Below are 17,242 nucleotides of genomic sequence, written 5' to 3'. Positions count from 1 at the left end.
TTTTCTGCTCATGGCAGCCTGGGAGGAAGGGACCAAATGCACCTTTTTGAGACACTTTGGGCCCTGTGGTTTTGCCCTTTGCCTGTTCTCTTTGAAGATCCCAGACCATTCTCAGCAGGTCTCAGAGTGCCCCTTGCTCCATGTGTGCTGCTCCAGCACCCCCATCCCAACCCTGGCCAACTGATGTGATTCCCTCCCCCTCAGACATTGTCTAATTGGGAAAACGTTTCAATTATACGGCCTAAATTTGTAACAGGGAGCAGTTCATTATCACTGAATCCCCTTAATTGGGCCCTCCTACAAGGCAGCCTATTACTGAGTTTCCCAATTAAGACAGGACCTCTTTAAAACCCATAAAAACAAACAAATCCCTGGCAGAGCAGGCCCATGTTACAGGAGGCACTGCCTGGAATGCTGCTTCAAAGCTGAGCAGTAGTTTCAACACCAACCAAGTCCTAATTAACCCCTTTGTACTGGTTACTTATGTTCCCTTCAAGGAGAACAGCCACAGTTTGGGGTCAGCTCAAGAAATTCACTGTTATTTGCTCAAATCTTTCTGAGAAAGAGGGAAAAAGTTGGTTACAAGGTGTTTCTGTGCTGGAAGATGCTGTTTCCTGCAAGGATTCCATAGGTAACACTGCTTTTCTTGGTTGCAGGTAAAGGACCTAACAAAATACCTGGATCCCAGTGGGTTGGGAGTTATCAGCTTCGAAGATTTCCATCGGGGGATCAGAGCCATCAAAAATGGAGGTGAGTTTCCTGCTGTGCTGTGAGTGAGGGTGGGGACAGGGCAAACTGAGCAGCACAGCTGAGCTGAGAAGCTGCTTGGGGAAAAGCAGCCGGGTTTGGTTCTGTGCGAGTTCTGTGTTGGGTGGAGGGGGAGGGGTTGGGGGCATGGAATGAGGGTTGACAAAGGTGGTACAACAGTCATGGTGGTGGTTCCATGTTTTGGTGTTTATCAGGAAGGTTCCTACATGGAAACATGGCTGGGAAATCCCTTCTGGTTCGGTGTCTGCCCTCACCTGGGGTTTTGGGGGGCTGTTGCTCTAATGGAGTAGCTGCCGTGCTGCTGCAGGTGTCTGTGTGCTGCTGGCTGTGACATCTTCCAAACACTGGCACTGAGCATGGAATCATGGAATGGGTTGGGTTGGAAGGGGCCTTAACACTCATCTCATTCCACCCCCTGCCATGGGAAGGGAGACCTTCCCCTGGAATGGGAATTACCATGCATTTACTAATTTATTGATGAATTTACCAATGCATTTATACCTTCACTCCAACTCTTTGGTGGATCAATGTGCTCAGATGGTTTTTAGCAAGAAGCACATTAAACCAGAGCTTTGAACTCGCTGACTGGAGTCAGGGTGATCTTCAAACAGGCCAATGCCAATCCTCCTGAAGGCTTCTTGCAAGTGCTTCCAGAGCAATAGCTTGGTGAAATGTGAAGTATCTTTCTGGCTGGTTGGCATTGAAGCCCTTTGATGCAGAGAAGGTGTTTTTTCAGTTTGGGATTTCTCTCAGAGTGTCTGAGGGTCATTTTGGGCCAGGCATGTTGTTCTGGGCAGGGTGTGAGAAACCTGAGAAGCTCCCTGCTGAGCAGCTGGAGTTCTGGATGTGCAAATGTGAATTATCATCCTTGCACAATAGTCAGCTCTGCTCAGAGGTGCTTATCTGGGATTTCAGCCCTGCTCAGTGTGCCCCTGCTGCCAGCCCTGCACGTGGGGTGTGCTGCAAGGATGGGAAGGAGCCATCATTCCCATACAAACTGTGCTGTTCCAGGAGTACAAACCCCTCAAAGCATGATTTTCTCCTGTTTTTCTGTCCGTTGTCTATCCCTCCTCCTTCTCCTCAATTCCACCCCCAGTTTATATATTTATTTACAGGGAGGGTGGGGAGGCCCTGGCACAGGGTGCCCAGAGAAGCTGTGGCAGCGTCCAAGGCCAGGCTGGATGGGCTTGGAGCACCCTGGGACAGTGGAAAGTGTTGGGGTTGGAACGGGATGAGCTTTAAGGTCCCTTCCCACCCAAACCACTCCAGGATTATTTGTGCTCAGGACTGTTGTGTTCCATGGCAGCTCCCAAGTTTCCTGGTGTAGCTTGAGCAATTCCCAGCTCCCAGGAAGCAGGAGGAGCTGCAGCACACTATTAATTTGTAATAAATTGCCATCGGAGCCGAGTGTTTGTGAAAGCCCAGGCTCGTGTTTCTCCTCAATAATTCATCACTTTGGTGTTGTGTTCTATTAATTGAAGGGGAAAAGCAGATCCAGGCAAAGCTTTTAGGGTCTCTCTTTATTAAATTTGAAGGAGATTGATATGTGTTTATTGCAGTGGTTAGGAAGGGCTGAGCTCTCTGACAACACATGGCACTCAATGGTTCTAAAAGAAGCCCAGGGCAGGGAACAGAGGAGGTTCTTTGAGTCTCCCAGCTGAGCATTGCTCACGTTGAAGTGATCTTAAGGATCTGCTGCTGCTCTGAGACAGTCAATATTGATCATCCTTGTGAGCAAAGCAGAGGTCACACTGCTGCTGGGTGTCCCTTTTAACGAGGTTTGTTAATTAGCTGGGCCTATTTTTACCCAGGGAATGCTCTGCTGGATTTCTTGGAGCTCTGTAATTCTTGGGTCAGTCATGGAGGTGAGAGCTGATGTCAGCTTGGACCTTTTGGTGTCCGTGTTAATGCAGGGTTTATTTCTGAGGATGTTCCACTCTCCTCTCGCTCTCCCCTCTCTGGAGAGTTCCCTCAGGAGAGCAGCTGGGATTTGACCCGAGCCTGGCAAGCTGAAGGTGCAGTTACAAGCCCAGCCAAATTTGCTCTGTCAGCTGCGTTTCTCACAACTGCTTTCGTGTCCACTTGGCCTTTGTATCCTGGGAGGATGCTCAGCTCCCTGTCCCATCCCTGTGCCAGCAGCCTGAGGCATGTCCCAGTGCCTGAGGAGAGGCTGATCTGGGGCTCCTGCTGCTTGCTCTCTCTCCAGTGTGGAGCAAGGACCACTGAAGCACTCACACAAAGCCCCAGTTGCCACCTCTCCACTGCAATGGGCCAGCTCTGGTCTCTGCTGCTGTGGTCTCTGTCTGGCCACGTAATGCTGACTGGGAGGGGGCAGAGCAAAGGCATTTGGATTTGAGGCTTTAAGGAGAGGTTTTAGCCACTTGTGGCTGCCTTCTGGCCTCCCCAAAGTGAGGGCTGGATGGGACAGTGAGGTTCTCATGGATGTATTTGTGCCTGCAGTGTGGATGGCCAAGGAGTGCTTCCTGAGGGTTTCCCCGCTGTGGGAGTGGTGAGCCTGTGGCTGTGCTCTGTTCTCAGGCCTGGGGACAGAGATGCTGCTGGGACAGGTACAGCTCCCTGCTGTGTCCCAGCCCTTCCTGCTCGTGGCTCTGGGATCCCCTTGTCCTTCCCTACCCCATGAGGTGTGACTTGCCTGCTTTTAAAATCTGTGTGAACAGTGCCTGAGTGCCTGGCCAGTCTGCAAAGCAGAGGGGAAATGTGGATCCAACACTGGCAGCGTGTCAGGGGGGATAAATAACTCTGAAAAGTGGAATTTTATGGCCTTGGATTGTAAAACTTGAGAAACGGATAATGGAGGGAAGGCAGGAATGAAGGAGAGTATGATGCTTTAAAAAGGCAGATAAGGTGGTTTTTGGGGCCTGGAGAATTCTCAGCCAGAGGAAAACCTGGTGCATCTGGCTACCATCAGTGAGATCCAAGGGAAAAGAAACAGGGAGGGAGCCAGTGTGGCTGCTGCAGTCATCATATTGAGGAGCTCCAGCTCAGGGAGGATCTCCTCAGGGAGAAACAGGCAGCAGGGATGGAATGCCAGCCCCTTGGAAAACTCAGCCTGGGAGTAAGGAGCCTGTTTGTGTGGCAAGGAGCTGACCTGGGGTGGGGCAGTGAGATGAGGTCTGTCATCACAAGCTGAGGTGCCTGGACCAAGGAGCACCTCTGCTCCTCTTTGTCCTGGATGCAGGAACAGCTGGAGAGGGAGTTTGATGGCAAACACGAGGGATGGGCTGGATCAGCCACAGCTGGATGCAGGCACACAACCAGGCCTGTGCTCACGAGCAGATTCCTTTCCCTGTCGAGGTATTGAAAACCTTTGAAGCTTTTCAGGCACCTGGTTTTTCTGCAAGGGTCTCTCAGCACTCAGCAGGACAAACCAAGCATCTCTCTGCTCACACTGCAGCTCACAAGGATAAGGAGCAGGTTGTGTCATTCACACGTATCCTTGGAGCTAAAACATCTGTAACATCTGTCCTCCAGAGAGCAGCCCACTGGGAAGGGGCTCTGGGAGGGGTCCCTGCACAGAGGGGCATTGCTGGTGCTGTCAGGCAGCTTGAGGGATCTCTGTGCCAGGCAGGGAAAGGTGAATTCCTGGAGCTCCCAGCTTTGTCCACCCCTTCTGCCTTGGCTTCTGATCCCTGAACAAAGGGGCCACTGTGCACTGAGAACAGACAGCGCATCCACTGAGGGCTGGATGTGTCCAGGAGCTCAGGGGAGGATGGAAATAATCACATCTCTTTTTTTATTATTATTTATTTTTTTAAATGCTTCAACTAAAAGCCCTTTGGATTTGGGAAGATGGAAAATCCAGCTCGAGAGCCAACACCCAGACCTGGAAGCTCTAAGAGAGTTCCTGTTTGCAGGGATGACTGGAGCAAAGCTTTGGAGCAGCTGGATCAGGAACCCACTGTGCCAAAGGAAAGATACTCCAGGGGCTGAATGAGAGGCTTGGAGCAAGAGGAGCACTTTCAGCTCCTCAGAGGCACTTCCAAAGTGCAGCTGGAGGGAAAAGCTTGGAGCTGGGAAGCCAGAGCAGGCAGGGCAGGGAGCTGAGTAGCAAATACAGGGCTGGGGAGTCAGGCTTTGGCTCTGCCTGGAGCCTCTGTGGGAGCACCCCGCCGTTCCTGGCTGGAACTGGCAGCAGCAGGAATTGCCATCGGGATGAGCCTTTGTGGGGCTGCAGCTCTTGGATTGTGGGAGCATCCCTGGGAGGATCCACGGTTTCTGCAGCCGTGTCTGGAAAGGTTGGTGAGCTCCTGGCAGCTGAGTGCCAGCTGGGAATTTCCTGAGAGGAAAGCACACATCCAGCCCTTCTCCAAATGAAGGATGTGAGTGTTGTACCTTAAGGGCTTAGAGCCAAGAGGGAACTGCACATCAGCTCCCAAAAACAGATCTGAGGAGTTATCCCATGTGCAGGCTGTGCTCCACATTCCCTGCTCCCACTGATCCGGCTCTCGGAGGTGCCTCTGGATCTGACAGTGCTCAGATGCCACCTCTGAGCCCACCATGCCCGGGAGCCACTCGGTGCCACTCGGAGCCACTCCTGGACAGCGCGTGGTAGCCCAGGAGAGCCAGGCTGGCTGCCCTGGTGGCCCGGATCCCGCTGGCTCCGTGGGGCATTCCCAGGTGTTGGATATCCGGTAATGAAACCCCCTGTTTGCTTTGTGTGGAGGCTTTTCCCCCCTTCTGTAGGATCTGCATTGCAGATGGCTTTTGCTACGCAAGAGACAAGCTTCCCTTGCCCAGGGATAATTCCAGAAGCCAAAGCTTGCATTCCCTTCCACTCCCAATCCGTAGTTCTTTCTGGGGCTGTCTGTGTGCATCCTCAGTGCTCTCTCCCCACCTGGGTGCTGGGAGTGTGGTGTGTTTGCAACGGGGCACTGCTGACACCTGAGCACACGCTCTCACTGGGGGTGTCCAGGCCCAAGTGAATATTCCAGGCGTTTGCTTTTTAAAAGGAAAGCCTTGCCCAAGGCTCAGCAGATGGAAGCAGAGCTCGTGCGCACGTTTGACTAAACTCGGTGAGTATCTGGCACCGGTTTGAGCACTTCCTACGTTCCCCTCGGATCTGCTGATCCCTGGATTCGTGCAGCACTGCTGCAGCAGAGACCTTACTGCTGCTGCTGCCTGTTCCTAGCCCTGGCTAAACCAGCATCCCCAGGGACACAGCTCCTTTGATGGCTGAAGGTAGGACAGATGCCTCTTTGTGTACAGCTGGCGTGCAGGGAACGGGGGCTGCCGTGAATGGGAAATCAAGATTGATTCATGAGCAAGAATAAAACCCAAATTGCTCTCATTATGTCTTCTGCATTTTTTTTTTGCCTTCGCATCTTGCTCTGCTCTGGCAGATCCATATGGATGTGCTATCCATACTGCTGGTGGGGATAAGGACTTTAGGAGGATGAGTGTTAATTCTGCCCTTGAAAGGAGTGGAGATTTAAATATCTCTGTAAAATTTATATGGTTACTTGAAAAAAAATATAATCCCTGTGCTGTTGTTTGGAGCTCAGAGTTCTGCTCATCCCTGTGCTGCAGGAGGATGTTTGCAGCACCGGGATTGTGCTTGGCAAGTTTGGGGTCCACGTGCTTGTCTGTGCCCCCTTCAGCCAGGGACAGGAGCAGCCAAGACTTTCTTGGAATGAATTTGGATTTTTTCCCTTGAAATAGGGCCTGCCCATAAATATGTGTGAGGGCTTTGGTGGGGTTGTTCAGCCTGGAGCAAAGGAGGCTCAGGGGGAACCTTGTGGCTCTGCACAAGTCCCTGACAGGAGGGGGCAGCCGGGGGGGGTCGGGCTCTGCTCCCAGGGAACAGGGACAGGAGGAGAGGGAACGGCCTCAGGCTGGGCCAGGGGAGGTTCAGGTTGGATATCAGGAAGAATTTCTCCATGGGAAGGGTGGTCAGGCATTGGAAGGGGCTGCCCACATGGGTGTTGGAGTCCCCATCCCTACAGGTGTCCAAGGAAAGCCTGGATATGGCACTCAGTGCTCTGGGCTGGGTGACAAGGTGGGGATGGGGCACAGGTTGGACTCGATGGTCTCAGAGCTCTTTCCACACTCAATGATTCTGGATTCTGTTGAGTCTGTGTAATTCTGTGCTCGCAGGGAATGGGGAATTAGGAGCGTGTGGGATGGAGCTGAGCTGCTTTGGGGGTGCTCTGTGGTCACAAGGACCGGGGGGTCTCTGTCCATCCCTCTCCTGCCAGGAGGGTTGGGTGTGTCCAGGGCACAGAGACCCTTCTGTGAGGGGCTGATCCTCTGCATGGAGGTGCAGACAGCAGGAGAACGAAGCAGGTGTGAATCCAGCCCAGCTGGAGGCTGCTCCAGGGAAGAGCAGGACACAGGATACAGCCCCAGGGCAGGGGTATTGAGGTGGATGCTCCTTTCCTCCAGCCCCGGTGTCCTTGGCGAAGAAAAGTCCCTCTTTTAGTCCCAAAATGCTCCTGGGTGTGTGGAGAACTTTCTCTCCAGCAAATCCTGGCTGCAGACCTCTTCCCCATGGCAGTGTGAGCAGGGAGGCTTCAATGAGCAGGGGTTTGTGTTCCCCTTGGAAGCTGGGAGAGAGGAGCTGTGGAGCAGCTGGGAGCAGAACCACAGATCACATTGTTCTCGAGCTCTTTGAAGTCACTATTTCTGCTGTCATACAGACATAGAATCATTCAGGTTGGAAAAATCCTTTAGAATCATTGGATCCAACCACTAATGGACTCGATTTAATAATAACACACCAGGGCAAGGACTTGGATGCTGATGGGCACTTCTGGCTCAGCAGAGCAGTTTTTTTTAGCTTGCATTTCTCTTTTGATTCACTTAAACACTTGTTTGTGTTGAATTTATCAATGTGGCAGCTGGGTGAAGGGTGACACGGGGGGGAGAGGCTGCTCTGCTCCGGGTGCTCCATGGCTGAGAGGGAGCTGTGCTTCCCAAAAGCAGCCTGGCAGATGACACACTGCATTGACCTACTTTCGGGAGAGGCGCAGAAGTGTTGGGAAAGCTGTGTCCGTAGGCAGCTCCGGGATGAGAACAGCAAGGAATCGCTCAAATGTGCTGCTGGAAAACTGCTGTGATGGCTCTGCAGCCCTGGGGGCCAGGGAATGGGAGATTGGCATGGGAATGTCTGCCCCTCTGAGAATTCCTTCTTTAGGAGTCTCTTCCCCCTTTGTGAATTCCTTCTTTGGAGCATATGCCTGAGAAATCTGGCTGTGTGCAGTCGCCATCGTGGAGCATAACAGGTCCAAAGCACACCCTCCGTCCGAGGGAATTCTGGTTCAAAGCTGGGATTAAACCTGGGATCAAATCCCCAAAGAACTGCTGTTGGGTCACCATTCCTTGGGAGGGAAAAGCATTGCTGGAAATCAAAGCTAATTACAGAGCGGAGAGACTTCCGTGTGTCTTGAACTGAAGGAAACCCGTGGTGGCTTTTTGACCCACAGACCATAACCCAACCTGATAAAAACAAATCTGATGCCCAAAAGAAAGCAAATCTTTCAGTGGGAGAAGGATAAAACCCACTGCAGGGACTATCTGTTTTCCCTGGAAGATGAAAATAGGGAGCAGTGTTTTTGTTGGAGCTTTGGAGCAGTTCTTAACACGCTCTTCTATGGAGATGATGACTAAAGAGAAAACAGAGGCAGGTTCTGTTAAATAGCATTTCTCCTCATCCATCTGCTGCCTCTGTTTCTCCATTGCAGGATTCCCTTTCTGGGCCGTGCTGTTTTCCTCCACATCTGGTGCTGGGAATGCTTTTGGGAGCTGGGCTGGTCTGCGGTTTGGGGAGTGCGTGGGAGGAGGCTGGGCTGGGCTGGGCTGGTGGCTCCACGTGGGTGTGGAGGGTGGTTTCGGTCCTGCCTGTTGTCCTGTCTCAGGTTTGGATGTTAGTCCAGAGTGAGGGATTGTCAACGCTTGGATCAGCCCGGGAAGGGGGGGAATGTATCCTTCCTCCTCAGCAGGAGCACCTGGACAGGGCTCAGGAGATCCCTGCCTCAGCTTGGGTGAAGGAAAGTGGAGCCCAGCATCCTGCAGAGCTGTCAGCTCCTTTCTGCTGAGGAATCCAGTCAATCTGGAGTTATTAACAAAGGGATAATGACTCACCCGGGACTTCTGCTCCTCCCTGCCCGGCTCTGCCACAGCCCGGGGGCTGGTGACTGCGCTGAGCGACCTGGCACCACTGTGTCAGGTTGATGTGGCAAAAGCTTTTTTCTTCAGGGCGTTTCCTGGGACAGGAGAGGCTGCATGTGTGGTGGATTTCCTGGGAAATCGGTGCTGGTGGTGAAGCAGCTGGGTGGGTGAGCAGCAGGTGGGATGGTGCCAGTGGGCATCCCCACATTGGGAAGAAACAATTTTCCCAATTCTCTGGCATTCTGGCTGAGCACAGCTCACTTCATCTCCCTCCCATTCTGCCCATCCCAGGCTGTGTCCCCTCCTGGGCTGGTCCATGTGCCCCTCAATGTCTTTCTCCTTGTTGATCCTCTTTTCCAAGCTCTTACAGTCCACACTGCTCCTGTACATCACTGGGCAGTTTATTCCTCCTTAGGATAGGAAGGTCTCCTGCTAATGAAGCAGGAATTTTTATTAATGATTTTATTAATGATTTATTAATGATTTTTATTAATGAAGCAGGAATTTTTATTAATGTTTCATAATTATAGAGAGCTCAGCAGAGGTGATGTGGCAACTTCTAATAAAAACATCCCTGCCGAGGCTGTAGGAGCTGGGCAAAGGCTTGTTTGGACCATGTTCCCATGTTTGGAATTGATGATCTTGGAGGTCTTTCCCAACCTGAGCAATTTTGTCACCTCTCAGCCCCTCGGTGCCTTCCCGGAGCCCTCATACTCTGGACTGAAAAGGTCCAACTCCTCCCCTGCAGGGGAGTGGTCAGACACAAACAACAGCTGGAAAAAGGATTAAAACTCAATTTTACAGGAGCCCCCCTTGATGATTTTGTTTTATTTTGGGTGATGTTTCCTATACAGAAGCCAGTTGGAGCAAAAGCACTTTAAAGAATGCATCTCCCCTCTCCTTCAGTGACAAGTGGGACATGGTTTGACTCTGTTTCCAAGGGATTTTCTGGCAATGTTGGAGTTAGGGGGAGAAACAGGGAAGGGGATTCTAACATGAGCCTTCAGGAGCATTTTCCTGTTACTCTGTATAGCTTTTAAGGGATTTTGGAGGACTGGGACTCCAAACTGCTCTACTGCAGCCCAGCAGCAGGAGGGCACAAGGGCTGCTTGACCCTGCCTGTGTCACACAGGACGTGTTTGAGCAGCACAGTCATCATTTCCAAGAGATGGCTCAGAACTGTGGAGCACCACCTTGGGGAGAATTCTTCCTGAAGGTGTAGTTTAGTGCCTCTTCTCTTATGTATTTTCTGTCCCCAATTTCCCCTAAACCCAGGCTGGGTTCTGGTCAGGACCTCGAGGGCAAGTCTGCTATCAGAGGCTTTATAAATAACTTTCCAAATAGTTTTCATTGCTGATTTTGCATCTCTGTTGTTGAGGTTGGAGCCCAGGCTGGAGCAGGGGGTGTCTGTAGTCCCTGCCCTGGCTCACAGCCCTCCTGCCCATCACGTCTTTTCCAGAGGCAGGTGGGTGGTTGTGATCCAAACCACTGCCCAGGGCTCAGTGACAGCTTTAGAGAGGCTTGGCATTCATTGTGGTCAGTTTTTGGTGTGGCTAGTGGAGGGCAGAAATGGCAATTGAGACCTGACTGCCAAATACTAATGCCTGCATGTTGGTGCAAGTGCTGTAGGTGTTGAAAGTGTTTCCTTTAATCCTCGTGGGTCTGGAAGCTGTGCCTGGACCACACAGGCACTGCTCTGATAATGAAATTCAGCCATGCCTGGAGGTAAGAACATTGTGAACATTTCTCAGGCCTGGGGTTGGAAGCTCTGAGCTGGGGAGGATTGAACTGGATTTAACTCTTATTCTGGTTTCTCCATGTAGGAGCTTTGAGCTGAAAGGCTGAAGCCTTCAGGATGGGATGGTGGCATCCAGTCAGTCCCAGTCTGGTTTCTGCCTGGGTTATTTGGGGTGTCACAGCCTCTGCTCCATTTGAGCTCCTGAGCCAGGGTTCTCTTTAATTTTATTTTGCTTGTGGGACAGTCTTGTCTAAAAGGTGCCATTCATCCTCTGTGAGCTCCTGCCTGGAGCAGGCCGGGTGTGGAGCATCTCAAGGAGCTTCTGCCTCAGGGTTCTCCAACCCATGACAGGAGAGTGGCCACTGGGTGTCCCCAAGGCTGTGTCAGCACTGAGTGTGCTCCTGGAAGCTGACTTGGGATGTTCTGCTGGTTCACAGTTCCACGAGCTCCTTCCAGAGGTGCTGCCTCAGTCTCTTCACAGAACAGGGAGTTCAGGGACATGGGGTAGTGGTGGCCTTGGCAGTGCTGGGTTAATGGTTGGACTCAATGATCTTGGAGGACTTTTCCAGCCTAAATGATTCTATGGTCTCTGTCTGAAAAATCCAGCTTAGTTTCCAGAAGTGTAGAGATTTGGAAGTAGGAGTGAAGGAGCTGGAGGACATCAGGAGGTCTCCTCACCAGCAGCAAGTGCTATTTTGGAGGCTCAGTCTCTCCATCACAGAGTGACTCTGAGCCACTTTCTGGTTGCCACAGCCAGCTCCTCATTTTCCACACCTCCAGCAGTTTGTTGTTGGCTGGCACAAGCTTACAGGAATCTGGGCTGGTCTTGGTGACTGGCACACACTGAAAAGACCCCTCAGATTGCTGGGAGTTAAAAATGAGATCCCATGTTTCAAACTCAGCACAAATTTTGGGTGTCAGTGGTGGCCTCCTGCTCCATCTCCGGGGCAGAGGCAGCGATGCTCACCTGGCCTCTGAGATGAAGGGAAGGCAGCTGGATTTGTGCTTCCAAGGTGCTTGGATGACATGGTGTTAATTCCTGTCATGATGGTGTGTCTAAAGCAGGCTGGAGGGCCTGTGCCAAAGGAAGGGGATCAAAAAGAATGTGGGATGAGTCCCAGTCCATGAGCAGTGATACTCAGGGAATGCTGAAGGGCATTAGCCAGGGTTGTGGAAGCAGCCTTAATTCTGCCACTGCCTCCCTGGGAGTTGCCATTTGCTCTGTCCCCTGGGGCATTTTGGGTTGGGAAATGATAGTTTCCAGTAAGTGCTCCTGCTCTGCTGGCCCATCTCTGGGGAAAGCTGAGCTACAGGAGAAGCAGAAAGCAGAAAGCTGCTCTTTTCTAGGAGCATCAGGTTATAAATGTACTCCTGGGCCACTCTGGGGAAGGAGAAGGTGGGTGAGTGGGATTGGTGCTGGCTTTATCCCACAGGGATAGCACCACATGGGTGCTTATGCTTTGATGGAAGCACAAGACCCTGAGCTGCCTCTGGAAATACTGGACAGTGGCTTCCCCTGTGCAGGATCCTCCTAAATTCCTGCAACTTTTAAACACTTGGCTGTGTGTCTCTTCCCCCTCTGTTTTCCAGCAGCATTCCCAGAAAGAGAGCTGGGTTTATATCACTCATTCTCCTTTTAGCCAACCATAACTTCGTCCTGCTCGTGTTTGGGGTCTGTTTTACTCTGTGCCATCCAGGCAGGTTCCCAGCCTTGTTCCTACACTGAATAATGCAGGTCTGTGAGCTCACATAATGCATCTTGTTGGAATCCCTCGGAGTTTGAGGCGCTGTGGCTTGCAGCAGCGTGTGCAGGGTGTTGGCAGATGACTTAAATTCTCCTGAAAGGCTGTTTTTCTGGGTCACTCCCATATGCAGCCGATAAAACTGGCTCTGTGTGACCTGTGTGTCACTGCTGTACCCACAGCCCTTCGCTCAAGGTGCCTTTTCACTGCCATCCTGCCTTCTGGGAGCAGTTTTTAGAATCTATTTCAGGAGCTTTATCCCAGAACTGCTGTTCCTGAGGGTTCCTGGGAGAGCCCAGGTGATGCCAGCACACCTGAGAGCTCTGAAGCACAACAAGACATGGGAAGAGGTCTCATCCACCCCCATGGAGAGCCCATGGAATTATTTAGGTTGGGAAAGCCCTCTGAGATCACTGAGTCCAAGCATTCCCTCTGCACTGCCAAGGCCATCAATGACACATGTCCCCAAGTGCCACATCCACACGGCTTTTAAATGGTGGCTTCCAGTGACAGGACAAGAGGAAACGGCCTCAAGAGGTTTAGGTTGGATATTGGGAATATTCCTCCATTGGAAGGGTGGTCAGGCACTGGCACAGCTGCCCAGGGCAGTGCTGGGGTCACCATCCCTGGGGGGATTTAAAAGCTGTGTGGGTGTGGCACCTGGGGACACGGGTCAGTGGTGGCCTTGGCAGTGCTGAGGGAATGGTTGGACTCGATGACCTCAGAGGGTTTTTCCAACCTGAATGATTCCATGATTCTGTGATTTTTTTGGCAGTAAAGCTGCCTGGAGGGTCTCTCAGAGCCTGATTTTCAGCTGTAAGGTTTTTGGATGTTTCTGGATGTGACTGGACGGGCATCAGGAGTGATGGATAGAGCTGGACGTGCAGGAGAAGCTGGTCATGGACACTTGGAAGACAAAAGGCAGTCCCTGAGGCCACCCCCAGCCCTGGCCTAAAGCTTGGGTTTGAGCAGAGTTGGGAAGAGGTGACTCCGAGTGTTGTGACCACATTGACTCAGTGAGGAGGAAGGAAAGAGAAATCAGGGCTGGGTGTGAGCAAGGAAAGGCTGCTTTGTGGTGTGAGGGGCAGAGAGAAGGGCATGAAGCAGAGCAGGGCTCAGCTGGCATTTGACTTTGGTGTCCAGGGAGGAGAGCAAAGGTAACGTGAGGGTCTGAGCTCAGCCTGTGCCGTGGGATTGGGACTGTTCAGTGCTGCTGCTGGTGGCCCACAGCCATCCCTGGCTCTGTTCCTGGTGTGGGGAGAGCAAACCCCTCCAGCTGTCACCACATGACTCCCTCTGCACCTGGGCACAGTGCTCTCCACGTGAGGAGTGCCACTCCACACCAAAGGTCTCCGATTTTTTGGCTCCCAGGGTTTTTTGGCTCTTTTGGCCAGGAATTTGCAAGCTTAACGCAGGCTATTGTGCTGGCAGACGTGCAGGCAGGCTCTCCATGGCAACTCTCCCTATACACAAAGCACCATATGGCTTTTTTTGGAGGGGGAGGGAATGAATTCAGCAGAAAAGTCAACCTTTGTTTGTGGTGCTGTTTGTCTTTGCTCTCTGTGGAGCTCGGGGAGGTGGGAGCACGGATCGCTGGCTCCTGGGCATGGCTTCTGCTGGCCATGCCACCACGAGGCTGCAGGTGACCTCTCAGATGGCCTTTCCTTGATTTTTACACTGGAATTTGCTGTGAAAAGAAACCCATCCTAGCCAGAGACCCCCTCTTTGGGCTGGGCTCTCTGCACACAGATGGAGCAACAAGGATCCTGTTCATCCCCATCATGTTCATTCCCCAAAGGGCTGGGAAGGCTCCAGAGCCCTTGGTTTGGGCAGGAGCTGGGCAGGAGCTGGGCAGGAGGCAGGTGATGGATGGCAGGAGCTGCCTGTGCCTGTGCTCTGCCCACGCCTTATACCCCTCATTCCAACGGGAAGCTTTCACTTGCCTGCAAATCCTCCCTTTTCAAGCTTCTTTGGAAGGAATGAGGAGAATAAATATCTTTATCTGTGTCTGTGGAAGAGTAGGAAGTGTTTGTGTGTCTGCTTGGAGGGGGAGGAAAAGAAATGATGTGGGAATAAGGGGAAGGGAGCAGCCTGTGCCTTTGGGATGCTCTGCAGTTCCGGGGGCTGCTGTGGGGTGCCAGCAGGATCACTGGAGATGGCCTGGAGCTCGCCACTGCTGTGGGTGCTTGGCTGGCAGGAGAAGTGGCTGCCTGTCCCCTCTGGGTGGTGTGACACAAATCACCTTCCAGGAGCACTGTTTGGGTTTGGTTTTGCCCCCAGACGTGGGCAAAGGCTCCTGTCGGTGGCACCCCCTGAGGTGCTCCCGTGGCTGTGTGGTGAGCAGGTGCCTGTCCCCATCCCCTCCCTGCTGGCAGCCAGGAGGCTCCAATCCCAGAACAGCACCAGGGATAACTAATGGGAAAATTCCTGGTTGTAGGCTCAGGCTCACAGGTGGAGCTGTGCAGGTAGGGACAGAGGGACATTTGAGGAGAGGGACACTGCCATCTTCAGATTATAGAACTGTTAAGGCTGGAAAAGACCTCCAGAGTCATCAAGTCCAAGATCTCTCAGTGCCAACCCCAACAGTCAGAGCAGGAGGTGACCTTGCCCTGAGCAGGGTGCCCAGGCAGCAGCATTCCAGGTGGATCCCAGGGCCCTGCTCTGGCTCAGCAGCTGGAAGAGAGCTCGGAGCAGCCCCACTGCTGGTGCCAGAGTGGGAGAGCAGTGGGATATTGAAGTGCTAAACTGTGCCCTAGAGCGCCTTCCCCCTGCTGCAGCCCTGACCCTGTGGAGCACAACGTTGAATCTGGCGCTGGAAAAGCAATTTGGGTCATTCCTGGGGTGGATTCACAGCCTCACCCCCAGGAGTCACAGGCCCAGCAGAGGGGAGGGATCATGTCTTGGTCCCTCATGTTCAACTTCTCCCACCCCAGGGAACCCCTTGGGTTGGTGGCTGCAGAATCTCCTGTGTCTGCATTTAATGCTCACCTGAGAGGCCCTGGGGATGGTGTTTGGGTGGGAGGTGTTGCTGCAGGCCCGAGTCCTTGCTCCATCCTGTGCCCTAATCAGAGATTCTCAGAATGGTTTGGGTGGGAAGGGACCTTAAAGCTCATCTCATTCCATGGGCAGGGACACCTTCCACTGTCCCAGGCTGCTCCAAGCCCCGTCCAACCTGGCCTTGGGCGCTGCCAGGGATCCAGGGGCAGCCACAGCTGCTCTGGGCACCCTGTGCCAGGGCCTGCCCACCCTCCCAGGGAACAATTCCTTCCCAATATCCCATCCAGCCCTGCCCTCTGGCACTGGGAAGCCATTCCCTGTGTCCTGTCCCTCCATGCCTTGTCCCCAGTCCCTCTGCAGCTCTCCTGGAGCCCCTTTAGGCCCTGCAAGGGACTCTGAGCTCTCCCTGGACCCTTATCTTCTCTGGGCTGAACACCCCCAGTGCCCTGACCAGCCCCTAATCCCATGACCTTTCACCAGATGTATGAAATGACCACGATGTGCTTCCTTAATGAAAAATGGCCTTTCTTGACACCTGCAGAGGGGCCCAAAGCAGGAGCTCTGTGCCTGTACCTTTGCAGGGAATTTCCCCTCTGGAGGAAGCTGGCACTGTCCCATCTGGGCGGCTGCAGCAGGACAAATGTGCCTTATACTCCCCTTTGGGGGCTTGGGATGGCTCTGAAGGGCACAGAAAGGTGACTCCTCTCCCTCCCCAAATCCTTGTGCCTTCCCTGGGAGCAGGGACAGGCGCTTCCTCCTCCTCCTCCCAGCCTGGTTCCTCGGCAGCAGCCAGGCCCGGTGCCGCAGCGATGGCAGCTCCAGGCGTGTGGGCTTGAGCCTGCTGTTTATTTTGGGACTGCAGCACTGCTCCCGATTTGGTGCTTCCAGCCCGGGATCTAGGCCGTGTGCCGGATCGGGCATTAGCTGTTGCTTGAGGGAGCACGGGGAATTCTCGCTGCCTTCCTCGCTGGAAGGGCCGGGAGCGATGCTGCAGACGGGGGTTTGGGGCAGGAGGAGGAATTTATTTTAAAGATTTCTCGCTGCAAATCTCCTGTTTTTGCGGCGGCCTGCGTGGATGCTCCTGATGTGTGTGGCCGCGGGAGGAGCAGGCGCCGAGGAGCTGCAGCCTGCCTTCCCCGCCGTTCCCATGGCACTTGGCTGTCACACACACGTCCCATGCATTCCCTGCCCACAGCAGGATTAAAGCCTTCTGGGAGAAGAATAAGAGGATGCAGGAAACGGAGATAGGGAAGAAGCTGGGAAAAGGAATGGAGGGCATGGAGGGGTAGGGATGAATCCAGGAGCCGGCCCCATCGGAGCAGCGAGGGGCCTTGTAGGATTTGTGGCAGGGAGAAGCCAAAGCTGTTGCCTTGCACTGCGGGTGGAGGTGGGATGCCTGGGAGCAGAGGCCCTTCCTGAAGGCTGGAGGCACCGGTGCGTGCTCATGGAAGGTCCTGTCCTGCCGCCATCACGTCTCCCAAAGCCACCCTTGGCTCGAGGGTGCAGATTTTCCTCTTGGTGATTCCAAGTGTGTGTTTGTTTCCCCCTGCAGACCCTGACAGCCAGCTGTATGATATGGGATATACCCCCGAGGAGGAAGCCCCGGCCTGTCCTGATGAGTTTGATGACTTCGTCACGTTTGAGGCAAGTACGAGCTCTGTTCATTCCCATCGAGGTTGGCTGCACGTGGAGTGGGATTTGGGCGTGGAGAGGAGTTTGCTGTGACAGGGCTCAGGGGTGTTTAACACGTAAAGGCAAATGCAGTCTCTGGGTGATGGGCCCAGAGAAGCTGCACCGAGCATTTGGTGCTGCTGAAGTTAAAATGGGTGTTGATAAAACTGAAAGAGCAGAGCACAGTGCCCTGGGTGGA

General features: G+C 53.2%; 1 protein-coding gene across 2 annotated transcripts in view; it reads left to right on the top strand.

The window, feature by feature from the left end:
• The window catches only part of RAB11FIP3 (RAB11 family interacting protein 3), a 75,684-nt gene that overhangs the window by 19,930 nt on the left and 38,512 nt on the right, over positions 1–17,242 (top strand). For both annotated transcript variants that reach the window (XM_069030411.1, XM_069030412.1), the window contains exons 2-3: positions 657–750; positions 16,925–17,016. In XM_069030411.1, the coding sequence (XP_068886512.1) occupies positions 657–750; positions 16,925–17,016 (186 nt within the window). The remainder of the gene's footprint in view (positions 1–656; positions 751–16,924; positions 17,017–17,242) is intronic.

The sequence above is a fragment of the Aphelocoma coerulescens genome, chromosome 14 (genome assembly GCF_041296385.1).
Source record: "Aphelocoma coerulescens isolate FSJ_1873_10779 chromosome 14, UR_Acoe_1.0, whole genome shotgun sequence".
In the NCBI taxonomy this organism is placed as follows: Eukaryota; Metazoa; Chordata; class Aves; order Passeriformes; family Corvidae; genus Aphelocoma; species Aphelocoma coerulescens.
The sequence above is the reverse complement of the archived record's forward strand: the minus strand, read 5'-3'. Positions and strand labels throughout refer to the sequence as shown.